A 26,609-nucleotide genomic window follows, 5' to 3' on the forward strand; every position below is an offset into this window, starting at 1 on the left:
CGCTGGAGTCACGTTCCCCTACAGAACGGGGGGAGCCCTCTCCCCGCTCCGGCCCACAAGCGACCCCGCGCGGCTGGAGCTGTCCACGCGTTGCGGTGCTGAACCTTGCCCCTGAGCCCGTCGAGCGCACCCCGCAGAGGCGCTGGCCGCGCGAGGCGGAGGCGCTCGGAGCTGTCCATCGCCTGCGGTGCTGACCCGGGGCCGCTCGTCCATGGCAGGCGGAGCGCGGCTGGCCTGAGCCCGGGCGCCGAGAGGACGCCGAGCGGACGCCGAGCGCTCCAGCCGCGCCGCGGCTTCTCGCTCAGCCGAGCCCCAGCGCCCGCCCCGCCATGGCGTTCATGGTGAAGTCCATGGTGGGCGGCCAGCTGAAGAGCCTGGCCGGGGGGCTGGGCGGCGAGGAGAAGGGGGATGGCGAGAAGTCCCCGGCCGAAGCCCAGGGGATGACGCGGGAGGAGTATGAAGAATACCAGAAGCAGCTAGGGGAGGAAAAGTAAGTGCGGAGCGCGCCTGGGGGGCTGGCGGTGCGTGACCCTTCTGGCCATCTCATCTCCCGCGTGGGACAGGTGCCCTCGGACCGTGGGAGCCCTTCACCCACCTTCTCTGCCCCCCTAAGGGGCTTTCCCTTCGGGAGCAGGTTAAAGAAAGCCTGGTAAACTTGTCCACCAGATTCATGCCCCCCGCCCCCTCCCAAAAATGTCAGCGGCGTCCGTGCTTCTCGCTCAATGCATCAAGGGGCTCCTGGCCGGCAAAGCGGGACTGCCCCACAGGGGAGATGCCGGGCAGGAATCCCCTCCAAGTGGCAAGGGAGCATGGAAAACGCGGGGTGTGGGGGAGAGGGGAAGTACGGGAAATTCCCCAGCGTCTCCGCCTCTACAGCAGCGCCGAGCCCGACCAGGCATTCAGCTAACTCCGCGACGCCTGTGACCCAGCAAACCGGCGGGCTGCCGCTGAATTAGGCTCATTGGCCCGAGCTAATTAGGCTAAACGCCCAGCTCCCCCTGTGGCCGGGGCTGTAGCTAACTTCAGCGCGCCCACAACCCCCCGAGGGTCCGTGGGTCGAAACTCGCGGTGGAGCCAGCGTAGACCTGCAGTTTGGGAAGCGGGGCCCGGGCGGGGGGGTCTTTGGTTGGGTGAGTGGTTTACACCCAGGGCTCGCAGATAGCCGCCTTGCCTTTGCCTTTTCAAAGGAAACGCCAAGCGGCAGAGGACATCGCCATAAATAGGTTCAAATGGCTGTAGAAGGCGGGGAATTTTAGTTTTAATGGCACCCGTTATCTTTTAATCTGCTTTCGCACCGGCGGGATGGGTTTGTCTTCTCCTCCCGGGCCACCTTCCGCTACCGTTATTTTTTATGGCGCTCCCCCGGAGTTGGTTTTGGTGTCTCTGGTTCCTGCTTTTTGGGTGGAGGCTGGCGGATGTCTGTAGGTGCTGAAGGCATTGGGCGTGAAATCGCATGCCCAAGGGCGTCACCGCAATCTGGGCCAGATTGTAGTCAGGCTTCCTCCGCACACGCAGAGCCTTCAAACCTGACAGAAACAAGCCTGGAGAAAGCGCCTCCCTTACCCCCCACCTGCCCAAAAGGGCTTCAGTCTGGTCACTGAATTTGTCCAGGCCCGCTTGCTGCACTGCTCAAACTGGACTCATGCAGTGATTGATTTCTGTGGCAATGAAATTCAGGTGAAAAGATAATTGACGTGAAGAAAGAAATAAGCAAGCTGAAGAGAGGGTTGTGTCCATTTCCAGCTTTCTAGCCTCCAGTTGGCTGACCATTAAATAAACTAAAGTTAGGAGGATCCTGAGAGATGGCCCAAAATAGCTGCAAACTCTGGGAGATTCATCGATGTATTTGTTCTTGACGGTAAACACTGGCCGGTTTTTTTCCTCAAGTGTTATGTGCTGATTAGATTGTGTACAGTGCCCAGGCAGGCGTTTGCAATAGAAACTGGCAGTAAACTCCTTCCCCTGCTGCTGCTGTATTCCCCTGTGTGTGGCTGTAGGAGACAGAGGCTCAGGTGGGGGAAGCCTCTTCTGGATGCCAGTTGGAAAGCAGCCTTCAAGCCCCATCTGGCGAATTAAGACCTGTTCACGTCAGATCAGGGCTTCCATTCAGTGCATGCAGGAGCTCAGGGAATGGGCATTAGTGACCTGCATTGGACACCTCCTCACCCAGCCCGGCCTAGCGAGCAGAACGGGAGCAGGCTGACAGTCTTTGTTTTCTAATGTTGTTTCCAGGATGGAAAGGGATGCCCAGTTCACTCAGCGCAAAGCAGAGAGAGCCACGCTCCGGACCCACTTTAGAGACAAGTACCGTCTCCCCAAGGTAAAGATCGAGGCGCGCGCACCAGCTCTGTGGCCTTATCAGCAGCCCTGCATTCAGGGGGAACACTCTGGATTCCAGCCCATGGCTCCTCAAGAGCATTCTTTCAAACTGCTTGTCTCTGGGCTGGCTACCAGCTAGGCACCAGGATGGGGGTACAGGAGGTAGGATTCCTGCCCCACACCACCCCCACGCTCTTGGGGAAGCATGAGCTCAGAGAAGGGATCAGCCCTGGGCCTGGCTGATTGTGTCCTATTTACAGCTGAGTAAGTGTTTGCATTCCTAGGAACCACTCTACTCCAGTCAGTTTCCCAGGAGGGTAATACTTCCACTAAGGCAAGAGTCTGTGCTTCTAGTAACATCCTCTCTCACTCAGCCTTCCTCTATCCACAAGCCTTTCTACTGCAATTGATTGTCCTGCTGCTTCCCTTGTCTACCTACCTGTCTACCAGCCCAGACTCATTTGGGGCACTAAGGGGTAACCCATCAGCTAGAAAAATGTCTTTGCTATCGCAGGCTTGACACATGTCCGGTGCTCATCACCAGGATGGATGGAGATGCTGGAACTGGTGCAGTTCTTTCTATATCACTTTATATTTAAACGTTATCAGGCATCCAACTGGGGGAAAAAAACAGAAACTCACAAAAAGGGCCACAACTCAGAGAAACATTGTCTAATTTTAACCAAAATTGGCAGAAAGTTTTGAAATACAATTGATATGCAACCACATACTCAAAATAGTACAGGTGGTATATTTTATCATTTTCCCATCTTCCCCCACCCCTCTGGTTAAAACAAAAATCTGTAGTTGCACGACAATATGAGCTTGTTTGTACCATGTAATACATTGTCATTATTTGTAGAATGGACTAATTTGAGAAATGTTTTTCTGTCTGTTATTTTTCTGAAGCTATGCAGATAATAAGGCCCCTACCCCTTAATTATAAAACATGGTTATCTGCTCAGCTGGAGATGTCAGTCTAAAGCACTCATGGTACAACTGTAAGAACATAAGAATGGCCATATTGGGTCAGACTAAAGATCTATCTAGCCCTGTATCCTGTCTTCGGACAGTGGCCAATGCCAGGTGCTTCAGAAGGAATTAATAGAACAGGGCAATTATCAAGTGATCCATCCCGTCACCCATTTCCAGTTTCTGGCAAACAGAGGCTAGGGACACCATTCCTGCCAATCCTGGCTAATAGCCATTGATGGACCTATCCGCCATGAATTTGTCTAATTCTTTTTTGAACCCTGTTATAATCTTGGCCTTCACAACATCCTCTGGCAAAAAGTTCCTTAGGTTGACTGTGCGTTGTGTGAAGAAATACGTCCTTTTGTTCATTTTAAACCTGCTGACTATTAATTTCATTGGGTGATCCCTCTCTCTTGTGTTATGAGAAGGAGTAAATAACACTTCCTTATTTACTTTCTCCACACCAGTCATGATTTTATATCAATCATATCCCCTTTTAGTTGTCTCTTTTCTAAGCTGAAAAGTCCCAGTCTTATCAACCTCTCCTCATATGGAAGCTGTTCCACACCCCTAATCATTTTTGTTGCCCTTTTCTGTACCTTTTCCAATGCCAATATATCTTTTTTAAGATGGGGTGACCAGAACTACACGCAATATTCAAGTAATTATTATCGTCTTACTATCACTGACTACAATGACAATATCTGTAAATCGCTTATATAACAGTAATGACTCTTAGAAGAAGGGCTTAGAAAGTCTTGTCTGATATATCGTGTGCATAACAAAGTATAACCATGTATGCTTACATAACCCTGCCATATAACTATGAGCCACTAACTGGCTAATGCAGCACCCCTTCAAGCAATATTTACTCACTAAAATAGTCCCCATGATTTGCAGATAGTTGAAGCGTTTCTACTCCCCCTTAGAATCTGTGTCTGATGCGTTCAATACGCTGTTTGTTGCTGCACTCGGCCCTGCCACGGCTGCATGCACCAGAGCGCACCAAAGCTTCCCTGTTGTACTTGCATCTCCCTGTTGCACAGGTCCTCTCACAGCCACACTGCACAAAGGTGAGGGTGGCTTCTGGAGCAGGTGTCAACACCGTCATTTTAGGAACAAGCTGTCCCCTGCTATCCATCACCCATCCGTTATTGACAGGGGACACAAAGATACTGAGCTGGTGCATGATTCCATATGTGTGACTGATCATTAGCATGTGTTAGGTGCTGCCTGAAGGAGGCCATTGTTGGTGGCAGTTTCTCATTTGTTTTGTCCTGAGCAAACAACTGATAGTGCCCATTATGCAGAGATGCTTCCTTCTTATCACACTGTAACAAAGATACCTGTAAGACAGAGGCTGCTGCCTCTGAAAAAGCAGCAATGAGCTGGACTGCAGTTAGCTACCTTCAAATCTTCATAATATCCTGAGCAAGGGCTACTTCATTCAGCTACTGCTTGGGTCCCCGTTACCTCTCTGGTGAGGTCAGCTCTGTCCACGCCATGAATTCAAAGTAATGGGCCTAATTCAATAAGCCATCGACAGGCAGAGACGGAGCTACCTCCTGGACTGTCAGATCATCTTTGATGTGTGACCATGGCTGAGTGCTTCTGCTCTTTGCCCTCAAAACTGCTCATCCTGTGGGTGATGGGAGCAGGCTTATAAATGACAGCCTGCAGTTAGGTTACTGACACCCCACAGCTGGTATTTCCCACTTGTTCTTGGGATGGGAAGAATCATGTTTCTTTTGCACAAAGCTAAGGGGGAAATGAGCAGTGTTCATACCGAATGTATCTCACTAGCCTTCCCCTGAGATGACCAACACACAACTCCGACGGCCAAGAATCCGAGCACCGTTCGACTGTCCCTTTGGTTCTACAAAGTGGTGCTATTGTGAGCCAGACATGGAATGCCGGATACTCTACAGGTCACAGGCAGAGTAAGACTGGCTTGGAAATGTCTATGCTAGGAGAAGGCTTTGGGTACCATGCATGTGGTGCAAATTTGAGGTCATGGTCAAGGGGCGCCTGGGATACAACTCCCTTCCTGGCAAATGACTTGTGTTTAATTTTAAAATGCTGTAAAATGCAAAGGCAGAGCCAGATTGGTTTGAGACCCGGTGTGGCCGATGAAGACCCAGAATATCATCTGGGGTAGAGTTTGGGGGGTCATTTGGTGAACAGAGCTGCCCTTTCCCCTGCCCTGGCTTTATAAGGAGAGAACTCCAGCAGCGTTTTAGGCGGCACTGATGCAGCAGGCATGCAGTGCTGCGCTGGGGCGCGAGCTGAGCGTGTGTGTGCCCAGAATTCAGGGGTGCTAAGCGTGGGCACACAGACCACACAAAACCAGCTCCAAAAAGGGACATAGGAGGTTAAGTCCCCGTTTCAGGCTCTGGTACCTCCTGCTAGGAACCAGATGCCTTGCTCATGCCTAAGCCCCAGCACGATTCTCAAACCAGGGGCAATAAGCAGGGCCCTGCATAGCGTCCCTGGGGGGCCTGCTCTGGTAGCCAGACTCATAGGCTACCTAATGCCATACAAGGTCGGGGGAGAGGAGATAACCACCCTTAGACTGTAACTCAATGGTTGGGGTATGTACCCTGAATACAGGGAGCCTGGGTCAATTTAATTCTCTGCCTGGTGTGCAGAAGGGATTTGACTAGAGAGCTGCCCTTGCTCAAGTGAGAGCCCTAATCACTGAACTAAGGGATCTTCTGATGTGGGCTCATCTCTTGTCAAAGCTGTTCCACTTTAATTCCACAATGAACTATTGGGCCAGAGAGAGTGTGAGAATCATGCAGTGGGACAGTGGTCTGGGTACTCACCCAGGCTCGGGAGACTCCGGGTCAAGCCCTGTTGCTTGCTGAGACAGGATTTGAACAGGGGCTCTCCTACCTCACAAGTGAATGTCCTAACAGCTGGGTGATGACATGTTCAGAAGTGGGGCTCCCACAGGTTTTCCTGTTGCATCTGTTTCACTTTAATTAAATATTAAGTAAGCCAAAGCAGCCACAAGTAGCCCTCTGTGCTTAGGGTGCTCTCCTAGCCTGTTGGAGACCCTAGTTTGATTCCTCCAGCTTCCTGATGAGGAGAAGCAATTTGAACAGCGAGCTCCCCTGGGCTTTAATTAAATATCAATTGGGCAAAAATAAGCAAGAGTAGCCCTCTGTAGTGGTTAGGGTACTCGGGTGAGACGCTGAAGACCCTCGTTCAACTCCTCCAGCTGCCTGAGGAAAAACAAGTCATGAGCTCCTTCAATCTTTCCTGTTGAAGCTGGTCCACTTTAATTAAATATCAAAAGAGGAGCCTGGCATGAGAAGCCCTCTCTAGCCCAGCAGTTAGGGCCCTGGTTCCATTCTCTTCTGCGTTTGAGGAGAAAGGGTGCAAACAGGGGTCTGCCACCTCAACTTCCCCCTTTTATTAAATATGTATTGGGTCACAGAAAACATGTGAATCACTCTTGAACCCACAGCTAGGACACCTCCCTTCCCAGTCAGTAGCTCATCAGACAGCTCCCCAAAAGTCTTTGATTTGGCAGGGTTGGTGCACACCATCGGCAGAATCCTCATGATGTCAGTAATAGCTAATGTTGACTCACAGGTGGCTGGTAACTCAATCATGGATCGATTTTTCTCCAGCCAAGACGGTGTGCTGCTCTTTGGGGTCTTTAGAGTTCTATCCAAGTTGAAGAGGGAAAGTGGAACAGGTGCCAGCTCACACTTCATCATACACTGGCTACCAACATCTCTGCGCTAGGCAACAACTGTCAGCTTGCGGGATATCTGACAATCAGTAGTGGTCCCTTGTGCTGTCTGCTGCTTCTTTTGTTTGATTGTCTTGTTGAGATTACCAGTGATTTGAGATTAGACCTTTCTATGGGATCAAAGAGATCTATCTCACCCCTTTGCAGCCTACTGGTTACAAACTGCTTCCTTTCTTGTGGGCCATTCTCTCTCCTCATGCACAACGTTTCTGCAGTTTCAGGTGGGGCCCCAGGAGAGGTTATAATGTTCACATGTGGCTGTCTGTCATCTGGGCTCATTCCAAATTCAGGGCTAAAAGGAACGGTCATTCAGTCACAACTTTTCTAATATCTGGGACAGCAGTTTCATCTGCCGCCATGCGCTGTGTGGTAGCTTCTTGGTGGAGCTCTGTTGCTGAAGGCTGCATTCCACACATTTGTTTTGTCATAGCTGTTACAACTGCCTCAAATGTGAAGTCAGGTAATACTTGGTCAGAGCCTTATCTTTTGTCAAAGATGCTGATGCTTCCCACAGTCCTTGCTGAGAGATTGCTCGACGGCCATGTCATGCCATATGCCACTGAAAGGTCTGGCAGTCCGGTAGACTGCTCCTTGGCTATCAGCTAGGGCATGATATATAGCTGGCTTCTCCTCCTCCAGAAATCTGGCTTCTGCTACAGTTACACATCTCCACCTAGCATAATTCACGTGATCACACTGCAAATGTCTCAAGTTCCCTAGCCTTGTTATCATCTCTCTTTGCTGCTCTGTAATCCATCAGTAGCTGGGAGAAATCCATTACATAGTTCTCCCAGAACAGAAATGTATCTGAACAGATTGTTCCTTGGGTAACATAAATGTCCATGAGCTGATTGGGTTCTGTTCATGAAGTCTGCCACAGCATTCTGTGCTTCCACTCTGTCTTCTCTGTGTGCCTTCTCCACAGCTTCAAATGCTTCAACGAGGGTTTGAATTTTCTCCAAGATGTATCTCTCCCCATCTTCACACCATTGTTCATGGAATGGCCAAGGGCCATCCATTTCAAGCAATTCATTGCCTCATTTATAAGTTTGTGGATTCCAACACCACAGTTATATGCTCTCCCTCTTAGAGTATGGCTGATGGTAAAACCACCATAGTTGCTGGCTTCCACAAGGATGTCTTCAAACCCACTTTTCTGCATCACACTGCCTATATCACCCACAAAATTCATTGCACGATTCATACCTCCCACATCAATGTGGTCATGGTTAAATTCCTTTTGATTCCTCCATTTAATAATCTGTGCTTTGCAGTAGATTGCTTCATCATACACGACATAGGCCCAGTCTTGGCTCAGAGAATGGAGCATCTCCTCAAAATGTTTCATCATCATGGTATATGCTGCATTAACATCAGTTGCCAATGCAGGAATAACACAAGAATGGCCATACTGGGTCAGACCAAAGGTCCATCCAGCCCAGCATCCTGTCTACCAACAGTGGCCAATGCCAGGTACACAAGAGGGAGTGAACCTAACAGGTAATGATCAAGTGATCTTTCTCCTGCCATCCATCTCCACCCTCTGACAAACAGAGGCTAGGGACACCATTCCTTACCCATCCTGGTGAATAGCCATTAATGGACTTAACCTCCATGAATTTATCCAGTTCTCTTTTAAACCCCATTATAGTCCTAGCCTTCAAAACCTCCTCAGGCAAGGAGTTCCACAGGTTGACTGTGCGCTGAGCGAAGAAGAACTTCCTTTTATTTGTTTTAAACCTGCTGCCCGTTAATTTCATTTGGTGGATCATCAGACATTAGCCCATAGTCATAAAATATAAAATAGCAGACTGAAAAACATCTCAATATCAGTCCATGCTACAAATAATGACAAACATTTTGAGGTATTACATGGTAGAAACAAGCTCATACTGTTGTGTGACTACAGACTTTTGCTTTACCCAAAGGCCTAAAAGGACAAGAAAATGCATCAAATATATCAGCTGGGGATAAATATTTCCCAAATTTTCCAAACCAGTACTGTTCTGAGTATATAATTGTGCTATCAATTGTATTTAGAAGGTTTCTGCCAGTTTTGGTCAAAATTAGACACTGCATCTTGAAATTATGACCCTTTTTGTGATTTTTATGGTTTTCTTCAGATTGGCTCCCTGATGACATTTAACCATTACGTGATATAGAAAAACTGCAACACTACCAGCATCTCCATCTGCCCCGGTGATGACCACCAGATATGCACCTAATGTGAGACATTTTTCTAGCTGATGGGTTCCTCTAACTCATTAATCAGACCCCTTTTTATATCTGGCTGGTGGATTAGATACAATACCAGCTCTGCAGCCTCTTAAAAACCACAGTGCAACACTCTCACGCCTTCCCTACAGCTCTGCACCGGGAACCCTGTGCTGATGCTCACCTGCTAATGCCTAGCAGCAAGCAATACTACTGCACTATGCAGCCACCTGTCCGGCTGGCCAGAAGACAGCAGTCCCTTTGAGTGGCAATTAGTAATAGGCCAACGTGTACATCTTTTTTTCCGGCAATCTGTCATGTGAGCCATTCTGCTGTACTGTCAACTCACCTTCTCCTGCTCAAAATCACTTTCTGTCTGCAAAGCCCCATTGTGCGGCTACTCTCACTGATCTGTTTCACCAGGGATTTGGCTGCTTCCTCAATATAAATAGCAAATCAGGAGGAACTCCACTGAAGTCAGCCACTTGAGCCTAGATCCTCAAAGGTATTTAGGCACCTAATTCCCATTGATTTCATTGACAGTAGAGTAACAATATCTTCCTTCAACCGGCATTGCCTCACCCCTCCATTTCACCTGCTCTTTCTTAGGCTAATTCCCATTTTGGTACATCTGCTTAGAGCTGTATGAATGATTCACTGGGAACAATTTAATCTACGAAAATTCAGCCTCCTTCTTTGTTCATGGACTAACTGAAGAGCTTAGGGTTAGGGTTTCTTTAAGTGCATTCAACAAAAAAGTGCTTTTTAAAAATTCTCTGACTTGATTATGAATATTCTAAATTGCCCCGGGTTGATTTAGTTTTGAAAGGTCAGTTCAGTCCCTTGATATTGTTTCAGTGTCCCTAGTGGATAAACAGACATGCACGTCTTATACACAGAGGAAAAATCATTTTCTACCACCATTAGTGACAGGTAAGTGGATTGCTCAGGGGTTTGTTTCTGTAAACACACAAGAGGGGGAAAGATGTTCAAAGTGAAGGAACACGTATTAATTCACGAGTCTCTCTGCCTCGTTCACCCAGCTCTCATTCGCATTGATATTTTGGTTCAAATACATCAACTATTTTCTTCCGTGAATCTTTTCTGCAGTAGCTACTGACCCTCTCCAGCTGTTGTGCCAACTCTTTCAAAGTCATCCTGTGGTTCGTCAGTGTATTGATGCTCCCAATCTGGTCCTGATTCAGCAGGTGACTTAAGCACCTGAGTAAAGTTAAGCATATGCTGAAATCCAGCATTACTCAGCAAAACATTGAGGCATATTGAGGCACTCTCTTTGATTTCAGTTTGCAGAGTAGCAGCCGTGTTAGTCTTAATGCTGAGCAAGTGATTAAGTTCAGTGCTGAACTGGGGCTTCTAATCTCATCCACTTCCTACTTCTTCTCTCCTTCCTTATCTCTGTCCCAGAGCCTGATTCTGAACTACTCACTCATGTTCTTCTCTTTGATTGATGTGACCCTGTAGAATGAAACAGATGATAGTCAGATCCAGCTGGCAGGAGGGGACGTGGAGCTCCCAAAGGAGTTGGCCAAGATGATAGAGCAAGACAACGAGGAGGAAGAGGAAAAGGACTCTGTTATCGGACAGCTGACCAACATCCAGAACCTGGACCTTGATTCCCTGAAGGATAAAGCCCAGGCCACGCTAGAGGACCTGAAGCACTCAGCTGAAAAGTGTTCTGTTATGTGACGCAGCTGGTTCCCTCGACATAACACCCCATTCTTAACCATATAATGTTGGGGGGAGGAGGGAAGCAATGGATGGTCTGGGGGAAACGATGGTGTATGAAAATTAACCAGTGGGAACCCCACTGAGTTTGTCACCCTTACCTGTGTGAGTTGGATACCTTTTCTGAACCCATGCTCCCCCTAGATTCCCCCAAACAGACTTACGTGTTCTGTTCCTCTTGGAAGTGTGGTTTCCAGTGCGAGGCCAGAGTCGGGAGGCAGCACTGTCCTCCCCCAAGCACCCCTCCAGAGGTCGGATCTAAACCTGCCTGTGCCACTGCTCATGTGGGGGACCGCATTCCTCTGTCCATTTGAATCTTTCAGTGCAGAAAGGCAGGAGGGTTGTGATGCGGGTTGCTGAACCATGCCTGTGAATGGGAGCAAAGAACCTCTTTAGAGGAGCAGACTGGCATTGCTGCTCTGCATTCACTCCCATCTTGGTGAAGGAGATTTGGAGCAAACCTCCTGGAGGCGATGCCCAGTGTTCCCTTTGCTTTCCAGACAAGCCGTGACAGGGAAATTTCCCACATCCATGTAACTAAGGCCAAGAAATAATACAACTACTTTGCCTTCATGGCACCTTTCATGCATTGATCTCAAAGCACTTGGCAAAGGAGGGGACAGCTATATCGGTGCCATTTGAGAGAAGGGGAAACTGAGGCACAGAGCAGTTAGGCTATTTGCCCAAGTCAGTGGCAGGGTCAGGAATAGAGCCCAGACCAATTGGGGCTCAGTCAGCTTAGACCACAATCGCCCTTCCGTGTAAGAAATGTCACTTATTGGAAATGCGTTCAAATGCCGTGTCACTTCTACAATATGGGGCCTACTCTGTGTAATGAGAGGAAAATCTATCTATACATTGTGATGTAACCATGCCAAGTTTTTGTCTGACTTTCTACCCCTTATATACCCTCCTTATTCTATGGTATTGATATAGCTGATGGAATAAATACCAGGATATCTCTATGCATTTCTGTCTCACCAGTATCGCCATGCTAAAAAGATGGGTGGTCCAGCATGGGCCATTTTTTCCCCCCTGTACAGTCAGTGTTCTTTGTGCAGTAGCCAAGGATGGATTCAGCGAACTACCATAGACTGTGATCCCTTTTAAAAAGCATTAAGAACATAAGAACGGCCATATTGGGTCAGACCAAAGGTCCATCCAGCCCACTATCCTGTCTGCTGACAATGGCCAATGCCAGGTGCCCCAGAGGGAATGAACAGAACAGGTAAGCATCAAGTGGTCCATTCCCTGCCGCTCATTCCCAGCCTCATTCAACTCAGTGGACTCAGATCTGACTGTGGGGTGTGTGTATGTCTGAAGTGCTTCGCCTTTTTCCAACCTTTGCCAAGATTTCTAAAAGGTGCCTTCTCCAGGTGAAAGAATGTCTGGGAAAGGATAACCTGTCCAGGTGGGTAATGCTTAAATCTCCAGGCAACTCTGCCAAATCTCATAATGACGATGGTAAGAAATACTTTTCACTTCCAGAGCACCTTCCATCAAAGTACTTTACAGATGTGAGCCTTAGCACCCCTGGGAGAGGCGGAAGTATTATTATCCCTGTTTTACAGATAGGGAAATTGAGGCACAGGGCTATTTCTTGGATTTTAAGGCCATTTGGGACCATTATGATCATTTAGGATATGTCTACACTACAGAGCCTGTGCCGGCATAGCCCCCCGAGGGAAGACGCTGCCTAAAGCGGTGCAGGAATACCCCCTCCCCAAACGTTCGCTGTGTCACCAGAAGTGCTCTTCCATTGGCATAGTTGCATCTGCACTGGGGGCTTTGTCAGCAGAGGTAGGTCAGTCAGGGGTGTGTTTTTCTCATACCACCGCCCAACAAAGCTGTGCTGATATATAATTTTTAAGTGCAGACCAAGGCCAGTGGTTCTCTTTATGGTGTGGGACCATCCTCCCATCTAGCTAGGGTTTAGCTGGGCCCCTTCTCCCATTTAGCAACATGGGAAGGGCCGACGGGTCACAAAGTCAAGAACCCACGATCTAGCATGAGGCCCAGTCACACTTAAAATGTAGGCCGACCTAGCGGTGAGGCTCAGGAGTATGAAGTGAAGCTTTAGCTCCAACCACAGCAGGTCCTGATCATCCGCAGTAAACACTGGAACAGTACAAAAAATATCTGCACATCCCCTCTCCCCATCCAATGCAGCCTGGTGGCCAATTGTATGCAGGGTTTCTGAGCCCTCTGAAAGATTCATCAGAGACAGCGCCAGGGAGACAGCACCCATCAAGGACGCCCCCACAGGTCACAAGCAGCCCAGAGGTCGGATTCGCCGTAATGGAGGAAATCTGCAGCCTCTCGGGATAACATCAAAACTGCCTCCCCACGAGAGGTGGGGTGATAATTGGAAAGCGCAGCCACACAGGACATTTCTGGAGCACGGACCAAATGACTGACTGCTCCTGCAAAGGAAGCCACCATCTTGCCTTTCCTTTGGGAAGCCTGGATCATCTGGGCATAGCTCGCTTCATCTAGCCCCTGCCACTGCATTAGAGCAGCCCCTTGTTCTCTGCCCGTGGCACACCATAGTTTAGTGCCTTGGGATATAGGTGCTGACTTTTATTTTTCCTCGTGGGTGCTCCACCCGGAGGCCCCACCCCCATTCTGCTCCTTCCCCCGAGGCCCCACCCTCCTTCCACCTCTTCCCACCCCCGCTCCACCTCCTTTCCCAAGGACCTGTCCTCACTCCACCTCTTCCTGCCTCCACTCCATTCTCTCCCAAAGGTCCCACTCTTGCTCCATCTCTTCCCGCACCTACTCCACTCCTTTCCCTGAAGCCCCCCTCCCACCTGCCACTCACTGCTCTTCACCCTCCCCCAAGTGCCTCCTGCCAGCTGCCAAACAGCTGATCTGTGGCACCGCTGAACAGCTGTGGCTGGCTTTTTCCGTGGGTGCTTGAGCCCCAGAGCACCCCTGGAGTCAGTGCCTACATCCTGGGAGCTTTAATACTTTGATCTAATTCTGGTTATTGGACGTGGAGTGGAAGTGGCTGGATGGTATTGATGGCCTGTGATATGCAGAAGGTCCGATTAGATGATGTGACAGTCACGTCTGACTTTAAACTCGTGATCTCCACCAACAATCCACTCTGGTTGGCTTTATCAGACGAGAGGGACACACATCCAGATTGTGAGCTCTGTTCTCAGCGAGTTCCCCCATTCCTAGAACTTCCCTGAGCAAAACTGGCTGGAACTCCAGCAGTGAAGAGGTGCCTTTGTCAATGTGGATTTGCCACTACCATGGCAGCTAGCCTAGTCCAAATCTGAACAACGTGTCCACCGAACTGAAAACTCCGCTCAAGAAACATTCCCACTGTTTCTAAGTGGGGAAGCCTGGACTCCTCAATTTATCTGTCCACTATCTGGAGTAACTCCACCACTTGGACCTTTGTGAACTCTAGAGAAGGAAGAGAGCTCTTTGCCTCCAACACAGCCTCAGCACAGGACTTAAAAAACTTTCTGTGTCTCAACTGATGCTCACCACGGTACTCTAGCCTCCAGCTGGTGTGCTTTTTCTGTCGCAGGTCATCTGAATACCAAATATCTGGAGGATCATAATGACCTGTGATAGAGAGGACCAGCAGATGCAGGGAAATCTCTCACAGGGAAATCTGAAATCAGTCTCGGTGAGTGGACCAGCCCTCTCCACCCTGGTGGGAATAAGGGTGAACCCCAATTTCCAATCGGAGGAGGGCATGGTCGGACCACAACCAAGTCATAATCATCATACACACCCAGGGCCTCCTGGAGCCCACACCTACCATCCCAGCCACAAAGCAAGGCATAGAAATTGACCTATGGTCTCACCTTTAGAATGAGGCTGTTTGGAGGAGAAGCATGGATGAAACTGCTAGGGCTGCAGGCCCTTCTTGGCTTATCCTGAGGTTGTACTGAGCAGTGCAACACCTAGGGCTGTCAGCCTGCCATGGATCATCACCACTACATTCGCTGGAGGGAGGGGAAGGAAGAATAACAACACAAATAAAACATCCTTTTGCTGCAGTAAGTGCTGGGTTAGGCAGTGACAGGTTGTGGGTTCAGCTTTTAGGAATCAAGAGCATATCTGCACTTCAGTCTTAATTAACCCAGGAACTTTTCTGTTTTAAACCACGCCACTTATAAGAGCAGTGAGCAGCTTAGGGAGAAGGATCTCGCCCACATCTAGGGTGTCTGTAGAGTCAAAGTCACCCTGCCATGGGCTTCGTCCCCCCTCAGGGCAGTAGAAGCAAAGAACATCAAGGCAGCCTGCTGTGTCTTATTGCTTATTCATAACAGGCAGCTCGGCAGATTGGCTATATATAGGCAGGAAGCTGGGCAATGGTGCGCCTCCCTTTACAGGTCAGTGAAACGTACCCTTGCAGCTAGCCTCCCTGAAGGTGGGGCCTGCAGCTGTCAAGGAAGAAAAGAGAGGGGCTTAACTGGCAGCGAATGATTCTTAAACCAAAAGCTTGGGTAGAGCAGGCTTTGTAGGGCAGGAAGGCTGAATGATTGTACCAAACAGGCATCATTTCCATCTGAAACAGTCCCACAAACAGTTAAAATATACAAGGGCTGGGAGGACTCTAAGAGACCGAATAGCTCCAGAGACAAACTGTTCCTAGAAATCACGTGTTTTGTTTAGTCTCTCTTCTGCTTTGTCTTTTTTTTTCTTCTTCCATTTCTCCAGCTAATTTCAAATCCAGATGCTTTACTGATAGGGGCTCAGTGTTGCCAATGGCTTGAACAGTCCTGAATCTTCATTCAATTAGAGAAAATTACTGAGCAATTTTGGGAAAGTCAGCTTTGGCATCAGAGTGTGTGCACACAACACACACTACTGAAGGGGTCAGACCCTCAGCGAGCGGAAACTGACATGACTTCCACGAAGACCTGCCAATTTACACTCACTGACAAGCTAGCCCTGTGCGTGTATCTTTTTAATCTCCCTTTTTTCCTGCCTCCCTTTCCTTTTTCTATTTTATCCTCTCTGATCTCTGTTCAGGTTGGGATTTTTTTACCAGTAGCTCTGAAATCTCAGCTCTGCCAAGGCCCTGTGATGTTCCTCTGGTTTATTTTAGGAGGCAATATGACCTCCAGTCGTGTGACAAGAAAGCAGCATGTTACCCTGACTGGAATGATCATGCGCTAAACATAGGTGCCTATAAACTATTACAAGCTCCTGGGAGTCTCTGAGCCTGCACTAGGATACCGCTCAGTATGGGACAAATTCCCTGCAGTTGCATGTCTTTGCATGTCTTCTTCATGTCGTCCCCACAACAGCAGAAAGTCAGCGCTGCTCCCTGTGCTCTCTGAACATCACTGGCCCATTGCCGTGCCTTGGTATTTCGGACGCGGTAAGAGCAGCTTGTTGTGTTGCATTGCACAGCAGCATTTGTGTTGGTGTCCAAGCTGGGACATACCATAGAATGACGGCAAAAGTAGCATTTTGGCTAATGGGACAAATGATCTGCTCGTGTCAATTAGCCCAGCACCATTAAATCTCTGGGGCTGCAGCAGTGTACGCCAGCAGGGAATCCGGCCCAGCGTCTCTGGGCTTGCTCCGTGGGAGCTGCTGGTGTTCGGCACCTTTGAAAAATCAGACCATTTATTTTGGTGCCTACATATCATAGACTATCAGGGTTGGAAGGGACCTCAGGAGGTCATCTAGTCCAACCTCCACCAATCCCCAATTTTTGCCCCAGATCCCTAAATGGCCCCCTCGAGGATTGAACTCACAACCCTGGGTGTAGGAGGTCAATGCTCAAACCCCTAAGCTATCCCTCCCTTCCTCTCTGGGCATGCAGCTGGGCTCCTCAGTTTAGGAAGCCAAGCTGGAAAGCGTCACCCTTTGCCTCAGCATTTTCATCTGCGAAACGGATCAGAAGATTCACAGTACCTACCTCAGACAGATGCAGTGGGGAGTAATTAATGGCTGCCCAGTGCTACAGCAGCTGCATGTGTGGCTGATTAAAACCCTGGGCTCCGATACCTCGGTGATGGACGCAGCAGCAGCAGAAATACCTACTAGGCAGACCGCTAAGAATGACCCAGCTAGCTTAGCAGAGGGGCATCAGCACAGTATATGGGTCTGATCTTGATACGGCAACAGAAACCAGTAGCTCTACCCTATGGGATGGGGAATTTCTCTGCTCTTTAGCACTAGGTCCTCACCAGCTCTCTCTAGCGCCACTCCATTCCTCGCTGCGACAGGCAGACGGTGTCGTCTGGGTGTTCTGACTCTCCGAATAAGAACCTCTCTCAAGCACTTAGGGGTTCCAATTCACACCAACATCGTTGGAAAGACAGTTCATTCTTAAAACAGCCCTTTCTTAGACAGGTACCATTGCTGTTATCCCTATATTCACCCTTATCAACAAAAAGTTGACCCCCCTCCGTCAGTGCAATTCCAGTGGAGTCAATGCGGGGGTTACATAAGTTTGACTGCAGGCAGGGACTGTCTTTTTGTTCTGTATTTGTACAGTGCCTATTACAATGGGGGCCTGGGCCATGACTGGGGCTCCTAAGCACTACCAACCAGCACACAAATAATAATGAATAATTTGTCCCTAAATGCCTGCGCTTTTCATAACCTATAGGGTGCAACTTTAGACAGCACAGCTCCTTAAATCAGCCATTGATATTAGTTTCTAGATTGGCTTGAATGTATATGCACTCTGCACAAGCCTTCACGACAACTCTGATCCACATTGGCTTCAATACTGAGGAGTCTCTCCATAGAGATCCACAATCTGTTTTTAAAAGGACTCCATTTTCCTGTTTGGTCAATGACCCCATTTATTCAGAAAACACAAGTTCCCACTTGCCAGCATCATCCCATGCATTGCATTCCGTCGGGCCTTGGGGCTCTCTTGCCAATGCAAAGACAAGTGGCCCCACCCTGCATGAAAGCCCTTTCTTCCTTCGCTGGCTCGCAGCTCTAGGCTGGCCCCGGATTTCTTGCCACATGAAAGGACTGGCCATAAAACACAGCCTAATAACTTTAAACAAAGCATTACTGGAGCTTAAGCCAGAGAATCTATTTTCCCTCCACTGTACCATAAATCCCATATAATTCCCTAACCTTTGGTTCTAGGGTTTTTGTTTTATCGTCTCAGTCCTGGGCCCCAACTGCTGCTGTCAGAGAGCAGCATTTCCAGTCGCTCTGCTCTTCTGATCATGTTTTTTTCCCCAATGAAGAGGAAACTAAAAGAGCAAATGTAAAGGGCGATAATTGAAACCAGGGAAACAAACAGGAATATAGGATTTGCCAGACCAGCTCAACCCATGGATCCATCAAGCCTGCTCTCCTGCTTCAAGCAGTGGCCAATAGTCAATGATTCTTATGGAATTAAGATACCGTTTCAATGGCACCTCACACCAGTCAGGTTAAAAAATAGAGCAAGATTGAATGGGGACAAATATTGGAGAATTGTGGTAAAAGAGGAGATTTTATGCATATATGGCAGACATGGTCAGTCATTACAGAGTATTTGGGATGCAATCTGTAACCAAATATCACAAATGATTGGACATTTATTACCCAATGATCCTTTGGCAAACCTCCTAGGGCTTCCTAATGGAAATGGTCACACAAAAGGAAACAAAGAATTAATCCCTCATCTGCCGGTAGCTTCCCAGCTATTGGTAGTCTCTAACTGGAAAAAGAAAAATAGCCCAACTATTGAGGACTGGTTCAAAAGCGATGGGAGGTTGTGATTATGGAAAAATTAACACACCAGTTACATACCCAACAAAACAGACAGAGGACAGAGAGACACTAAGATATTTGCAGGTTTCAGAGTAGCAGCCGTGTTAGTCTGTATCTGCAAAAAGAACAGGAGGACTTGTGGCACCTTAGAGACTAACAAATTTTTTTGAGCATAAGCTTTCGTGAGCTACAGCTCACTTCATCGTTCCCTTCTATTCAGTACTCAGACAAAGTACGTTCACCTGCAAAAAAAAAACCCTCAAAAACCCGGCACACCTATCCAATTTTTTTGAATATTAACGTTTGATAGACATACTGGCCTGTTAAATTCATATATATAGAGATTTACCCCCATTTCATAAAATCACTAGAAATGACATAGGTGTTGTAATGATGCTCACTTGTAATAGAGTAACACCCTGTTAAACAGAAAGATTGGATAATTATATTCCCCCTATAATGTCCCTTTAAACAACAGCTCACTAGCATAACGATTGCTTTGTTTCTGATATTTACACAGCAAGAGTTTGTAAACTCGTTATAACTTCCTAAATAAATAGTTTAAAAATAAATAAATATCCAACTCATAAAGCAACTGGACAACAGAGTGATGCTCTATTTGGGGACAAAAATAATTCCCGATCCCCGAAAATCAGGATCTGTTATGTTCTAGGCACATAAACAGAGAAATTAGATTAAAACATACAATGCTCTTTCTGGAAGGTTGGCGCATACCCCTACTTTATTTCTTGAAATCCAGAACCTTTGCACACAAGCACCAAAAGCTGGGAGATAAAGCAGGCTGGTCCCTAAGGCAGCGAAGCACATCTCACCCCTCCTTGCTCTTTACAGACTAACTGCTGAAAGACCCAGATCGCAAGCTTCCCTACAGAGCCCCCTAGCCTGCAAGCAGGACCAGGAAAACCCTTAAAAACTTAAAGTAATAGTTTTGTAATTTTAACCTAGTTTTCAATACACTACAGTATTCTCTTCCGGGAGCACAGGATCAAATTTAGTTTGCCACATAGGGGTCTTTAGGATGAGACTTTAGAAACCTATCTGACCTGTCTGGATATTAAAGATCACACAAAGTTTTTTATTTAGAGTGGAGATGGTGTTGCTCCTCTGTCCCTGGACAAAATTTTCCCTCCTCTCACCTAGATGCAATGTATTGGTTGCTTGCTGCTCTCCACTCCGGAGATGGCTGCATTTCAGGGCTGCTGCAGCTAAATTTCTAAAGCTCTTTAGGATTATTTAGAATTAAGGGAGATTCCACTATTGCTCGTGCAGCTATGAAATTATCTAATCTCTCCCACCCTCTTTTTAAACCCAGCTATATTACTTGACCTTCTGGCCTTCTATGGCAGAGTAATCTACAGGCTGAAACACAGGGATGTCAGTGTACTTGCTCTACATTTAGCAGCCATTTGTGTCACCAAATTTAGCGACCCCCTTTAGCGACCCCCTTTGTGGCTAGTAATAAAATCAGAAGTAACAGGTTACAGGAGACGAGAGGATGCAGCTGTCTTAGAAATCCATATGAGGCTGAGGACGGCTAGATCACCTAGTGGGATTGATAAGGCACACGAAAGAGCCTCCCAAGACAAGGATAAGTGTATCCACTGTACAGCACAGGGTCCCTGCTTTCTGCAGGGGCTCTAGGCTGGATAATCCAGGCGGTCTATTATTCCCTCATCAGTAAGTCTGTGATGCTGACCCTGATGTGATCCTGCCTGACAGATGCCGCAGGCAGAAGAGGGGCCTGGCGTGCCCGCCACCTGGGCTGACTCCACGCTGTCGCACCACGGACTGCTCAGTTCGTGCAGAAGGCAATGCTCGCTGCACTGCCAGGACCAACACGTCATTAGCTTCAGTATGCGCAGTGACATTTTGGAAGCTTTTTTTCAGGCCTTGACGCATGCTGACTGGGATCTGCCCAGACAGGAACCTCTGACTTGACCCCACAGCACAGACCACAGATTATATTCAATTTAGCAGAGCACAGGACGGGACTGCAGGTTCACACTACGGATAATTGCAGTGCCAAGAGGATAGTTGCTAAGTACACACCTGCCATTGACACCCCAAACAACATGCAACTCTTATCTTAACAAGCCACTGTGAAGGGAAGAAAATGCCCTTAGAGAATGGCCACTGACTGCATCTCTCCTTTAGAACATACCTGGGTTCAGATTTACCCTTCTGCTCCAGATTGTGTCCTCTGAAGAAGATAATGAAAGTACGTTGAAAACAACCCCTATGGTAGCCTATCAACTGATCAACCCAGTTCTGTTTCAGACAGCTCCCAGGGCAGCTGTCACGGCCGCGCTAATGATAGACGAGTGGGGGAGAAAGCTAGCATTAGAAAGCTCTTTAAACCTCAAAACGCATCTATCCACTTAGACTTAAGAATGCATCTGCACATCTGTCCAGGAGTGCACTTTCCCTCTGCAGATGTGGGTCCAAACAGGAGCATGGCGCTGGCCGGTTAAGTAAATTCTAGCTGGAGTAGCAGAGTGAAAAGACAACAGCTGTATTAGGCCGCGTGAATGTGGAAGGGGGGAGTGGAACTAAAAACCCTGATCCAAAATCTAGAGACATGGCAACTTTGGCAAAGAATTCTCTTACATTTCCTATTTTAGCCATAGATCAAAAGTTACATGACAAAAATGAGTGATTATGAATTCTAAAGAAGGACGTGTCCTCTTATAAGGCTGAAGGAGATTAATCCCATTATCATCTGATAACAAGAAGTACAGTGGCATGCCAAATGCAACCTGAACCAGCCAGTTAGATGAAACCAGTCTACCGGCTGGATGGCTCACCCTGGTTTAGCGATGAACTCCTTTAAAAAAAAAAAAATTACACACACGCACACATCAGCCAATTAGAGTTGTACACGCTAGAAGGAGCTGTATTTTCATAGAACCACTGTTCTCTGATTGGCTCAGGGAATGGCACAACTGTGTGCCCCATTCAATGAGAAAACCCACATCAATCATACTAGACAATAAACAACGGCTGCTGTATCACAGCAGGATCCGTCAGGCAAAACAATTGATTCTAATACCTCACATGATTGATGCTAGTTTACATCAGCCTTGCAAAATGCTACTCACCCACGCTCTGGGGGCAAGTCAAATATCACTAGCAGTTCCCTCAGTAATAGCCCGGGCAAGTGGATTTTGTGCCCAAGCTGGTATATGTTCAAGACTGTTCTGCAAAGACGATTTAGAGACACTGAAAGAGGACACTGTCACCTCTGGATTTAAAAATAACCATCTCTTTTTGGCTGCTGACGTTTGTCTTAGGGCAGCAGACGACAACAGTCCTGTGACAAGGTTCAATTCAACTGACAAAATGTCTTTCTTCAAATGTAGGTTCAGAAGAATTATTGTTACGATACACACCAGCTTGGTACCTGATTTGAAGGGGGATTGAGCACACAGGCAGTAACTTGGTGGCGAGCTCTGACGGGTGCCCACGGCTGGCACCTAGGTATAGAGGGGAAGGGGTTTGAGCAGTGTGCTCCGCAGCCTTGGGCCCATGCACCATGGCCAGGTTGTTCATGCGACACATTGTTCCTATTACGATACAGAAAGTGCAAGGACCTTGCAGCCTCCACCTTGCCAGCAACTGACATGGCCTCTTGTCCAATTCCTAAGCTTCACTCCCATCAGTGGCCAGTACTTTGGAGGGGAGGGCTGGGAAGGGGCTTGCTGCCCTGATGTCTGCACTGATCAATCAAAATTGGATGCTTTTTCTCAAAGATCGCATCAAGAATTATTTTGGGGCAGATCTCTGGCCCGCGTCATACAGAGAGTCAGACTAGATGATCACAATGGTCCCTTCTGGCTTTAGAATCCATGCATCTATGAAGCCTAGTGTATTAGCTGCTCCAAGTCTGAATTAAAGGGAAAAAGATCACCCACCATTAATTGCAGTTCTTCAAGTGTATTGCCCGTGTAGCACCATATTTTGGGGCTGGGTGCCCTCAATGCCACAATGACTGGGGTGGGGCTACACATTTACCTCTTCTTAGGGGCCCACGTGTTTGGCACAAATATAAAAGGAAGCCACCCCATTCGCTGCAGGGCCTTCCTCTACTTCAGGCTACTGTCACAAATACTCAAAGTGAGAGGGACAGGAGAATGAGAAGGATGAATCTGCAGAGGCAAAGCACTCAGAGAACTACGGTTCTTGGTAAGTAAACTCTCCTTCTGCTTTGGGGCTGGCGCCTCTTGGGAGGAGCCCCAGAAGAGGACTGACTTTAATTCAACAAAGATTTCAACACTGCTCCACCAAAGTGGACATCAGAATGAGATGCCAAATTTGGAGAGCAGTGCTGCCTAAAGCTTGGAATGGTGTTTCCAGCAGGGCCTTGCAAATATCTGCAAGAGATGTGACCCGTCAGATATGCTGCCTTTGACCTAATTGACCCTGGGCCTTCAGGGACAGAGACGGTAGCTAACATATACCATGTCTGAATACGAGATTTAATACATTTGACTGGTTCTGTAACAACCAGACTCACTAAGCAGGCCCGATTCAGCAGAGTGAGCAGTAGGAGGCTTACGTGCTTCCTCCATGAGAGGGATGTCAGGTGATACTGACTATCCCTGCAAGCTTACAGAGCGAACCCAGCACAAAAAGTCAGCCAGCAGGGCTGGACTCATGCAGGCGATTTAGGGGCTGCCAGCCCAGGACCTCGGGCTAAGGGATCCCCCAAGGGCTACATGCAACCCACTGCTTCTTTTAATCTGGCCCGCAGCAAGTCACTGCACCACAGGCTGGACACTGGACCCTGAGCCGTGGTGCCCCCTCCCCCAGAGCTGGAGCCATGAGCACCGGCTCGCTGATGTGCCCCTGCAGCCCCTAGGCGAGTATTCAGAGAATCTCTGCAAGCTGCCTCCACCCCCAGTGCCGGCTCTGCAAGATAAGTGCCTCCCGGCCAGAGCCTGCACCCCAACCCCTTACCCCAGCCCAGAGCCCCCAAACTCCCACCCAGAGCCCTCACCCTGAACCTCTTGCTGCACTTCAACCCCCTGTCCCATCTCTGGCCCCAACCCAGAGCCCACCCCCCTAGCTGGAGCTGCAACCCCTCCTGCACCCCAATCCCGTGCCCCAGCCCTGAACCCACTCCCCCACTCCAAACCCCCAGGGGCCCCACAAAATCTAATAGCCTCGGGCCCACACGCGAGGGGATCTGCAGCAGCTTTTCTGAAGTATATCTTTGCCATTGCCCCTTAGCCTGTAGTTAACAAGTGGGTTCAAAACGCAGCCTAGGAATCTAGCAGTCTCCTTTGCTCAGTAACTTTGACTTTGCTAAGTCTTTCAAAGGTTCTCCAGGACTCATGGCACAGACTTATGTATCTGAACACCCAGCCATCTGGTGTGCAGAGAGTTCCCTCTCAGCCATTATACACCTCCAGCACAGAACAATGAGTGTGAATGATTGGTTCTGAACACCACCCCTGGCATCACACTGGGTACAAAACTATTCTGCTCTGACCCACATTTTAGCATTTAGAGATCTCACTGGCATTCAGAACTGCTGACAGTATGAGGGGCTACCACAAAAGTGACCACCACAATGTTTCAGTGGAAAGCAAAATGCCTAGTGGAAAGCATTAGCGTTAGATTAAGGCAAACAGGGCCCTAAACACATTATCGCCTGGGGCTTTGGTGTCTTTACTTTAGCATCATAGAATAGATCATAGAATATCAGGGTTGGAAGGGACCTCAGGAGGTCATCTAGTCCAACATCCTGCTCAAAGCAGGACCAATCATCACATGACCTGAGTTCAGGGCATGAGTCTATTGTTCTTAGTGGTTAATCAATCCCTGCTGATAACACACCTAGCCAATTATACATCAGAGAAGGAAATTCCTTCCTGACCCCCATATTGGCAAGCTGAGGGCCCTGATGCATGAGATTTGATCCACCTTTGTTTAGCCTATTTAGGCCCATCTACACTGGGATTTTTTTGCACCAGAAAAACAAGTGCAAACCCCCAGTCCAGCTGTGCTGCACTGGTGTGAGATGTGACTTGTGAAGCTGCACAATAGAAAAAAAGACACACAGATCCAGACAACACCTCGACTGTGGACTGAAATGAGGAAAAGAAAAAAATGGATGATTAACTAGCAATTATTTATAGAACAGTAGTACCCAAAAGCCCTAATCTGCATTCCTAATGTGCTGGGTGCTGTGCACACAGAGATGAAGAGACTTTCCCATCCTTTGTGTGCAGCATTCCTCTACAAGTATAGGAACAAATTTCTATTTCCTCTTTGCGTCAATTATATTTTAGTTCCAAACATTTCTCCCGTGTCTCCTGAAACGTTGCTCTGTCAGCATTCAGTCAGTGCAGCAGACCCTGAAAAGGCACGGGCCGGTTCCTCAGCTGAGGGGAATCAAGGTAGCTCCATTGATACCACTACCTCTCCCATGCATTACCCAGTGATATAAATTGGTGTTGCGCCATCAAAGCCAGTTTGTGCCAGTGTACTTCCATTGCCTTTAATACAGCTCCACCCATTTACACCAGCTAAGAATCTGTCTCCCAGGCTTTCAGTATTGGTGGATTTAGATTCCACCATCTCAGCAATAACAACCTTTTCATGCACAGTATTGCTAATGCAATTTGTTTCTTCCTCCATTGTGCCATGCCACTGCACTCATGCAAGTGTATTATTAGACTGCTAGAGAGCAGCTGTTTTAAATGTAAGAGGACAGCTGCTAACGACTTTATTGGTGGGAGGCAAATTATCTCAGGACAGATGTGTGCTTGCAAGTCCTCCTTTCACCTGAATGCCCCTCTCATTTTTCAAGTGCGTCTAAGGTCAGCCATGCCCACACTGACTCCAGGCAAAGTTCTATTTGGGGCTGGTTTGCAAAACTGGCTCCTTGACGTGTAAAGATTCTGTACTAACCCTGCCAAAAATGCATGGGAGAGTGTAACAAAGGCTCAGCTGAGAACAGATACTTAAATGCAGCACATTTCCATCTATTTCAGGCCTTGTCTAGATGGGAGATTTGCCCTGATTTCAGCCATCAGCATAGATCCACTAATGCAAGCCCGTGGTGTATCCCAGCTGCTGCCATCTGAAAACAACTACCAGCAAAAATGTTCCTTCTTTCACAGGGATGTGAGATTCCCCTTATCATCATCCAAAATTACACTCACCTGAGACCCGGGACATGTAATATTCAGTGACAGATTCCAGATTCAATATCTTATCACCTATCCAGGCTAAAACCAGGCACTTTCTACAGTCAGAAAGGTCTGTCTACCATGGTACTTATATGGCCCCCATTACTGTAGTGGCTGTAATGTATTTATCCTTGAACACCCCTGTGAAGTACGGCAGTGCTGTTATCCCCATTTTACAGATGGGAAATTAAGGCACAGAATGGCTAAGTGACCGTGGTAGAGCTAGGAGGGGAACCCAGGTTTCCCAAGTCCTAGGCCTGGTCCATCCTTCCTCTTGCTTTCAGGGACTTTTAACTGTGGTGCCGTAGATCATAAAATATCAGACCTTAACATCCTGCCATCATCGTATGTGGAAAAGTGATTTCAGGTAAAAGGTATTACTTAGAATTGAGCGATAGGTTCTAAGGCCAGAAGGGACCACTGTGAACATCTCGTCTGACCTCCTGTATAGCACAAGCCAGAGACCTGCCCCCAAATAATTCCTAGAGCAGATCTCCGAGACGAAAAATCCAACCTTGATTTTAAAATTGCCAGTGACGGAGAATCCACCCTGACCCTTGTTCCAATGGTTTGTTCCAGGGGTTAATGAGTCTCACTGTTAAAAAGTCATGCATTATTGCCATTCTCAATTTGTCTAGCTTCAAATTCTAGGCACTGGATCATGTCAG

General features: G+C 47.9%; 1 protein-coding gene and 1 long non-coding RNA gene across 3 annotated transcripts in view; one reads left to right on the forward strand and one right to left on the reverse strand.

Moving 5' to 3' along the window:
• On the forward strand, nucleotides 1–11,980 carry CPLX3 (complexin 3). The gene is made up of 3 exons (XM_073363293.1): nucleotides 1–490; nucleotides 2,233–2,320; nucleotides 10,754–11,980. The coding sequence occupies exons 1-3, from the start codon at nucleotides 330–332 to the stop codon at nucleotides 10,976–10,978; spliced, it is 474 nt and encodes a 157-aa protein (XP_073219394.1). The 5' UTR covers nucleotides 1–329; the 3' UTR covers nucleotides 10,979–11,980.
• LOC140918568 (uncharacterized) overlaps nucleotides 8,673–26,609 on the reverse strand; it is a 21,728-nt gene continuing 3,791 nt past the window's right edge. The window contains exons 1-3 of one of the 2 annotated variants that reach the window (XR_012161240.2): nucleotides 14,845–15,521; nucleotides 11,182–11,384; nucleotides 8,673–10,747 (exon numbers count right to left, since the gene is read on the reverse strand). This is a non-coding gene — a long non-coding RNA (uncharacterized LOC140918568). Of the gene's footprint in view, nucleotides 10,748–11,181; nucleotides 11,385–14,844; nucleotides 15,522–26,609 lie in introns of those variants that run through there. The other variant, XR_012161241.2, reaches the window with a different exon arrangement.

Source organism: Lepidochelys kempii, chromosome 10 (assembly GCF_965140285.1).
Source record: "Lepidochelys kempii isolate rLepKem1 chromosome 10, rLepKem1.hap1, whole genome shotgun sequence".
In the NCBI taxonomy this organism is placed as follows: domain Eukaryota; kingdom Metazoa; phylum Chordata; order Testudines; family Cheloniidae; genus Lepidochelys; species Lepidochelys kempii.

Coding starts and splice junctions, on each gene's coding strand:
- CPLX3 (XM_073363293.1), top strand. CDS start 330: ATGGCGTTCATGGTGAAGTCCATGGTGGGCGGCCAGCTGAAGAGCCTG. Junction 491..2,232: donor AAGCAGCTAGGGGAGGAAAA/GTAAGTGCGGAG, acceptor TGTTGTTTCCAG/GATGGAAAGGGATGCCCAGT. Junction 2,321..10,753: donor ACAAGTACCGTCTCCCCAAG/GTAAAGATCGAG, acceptor GTGACCCTGTAG/AATGAAACAGATGATAGTCA.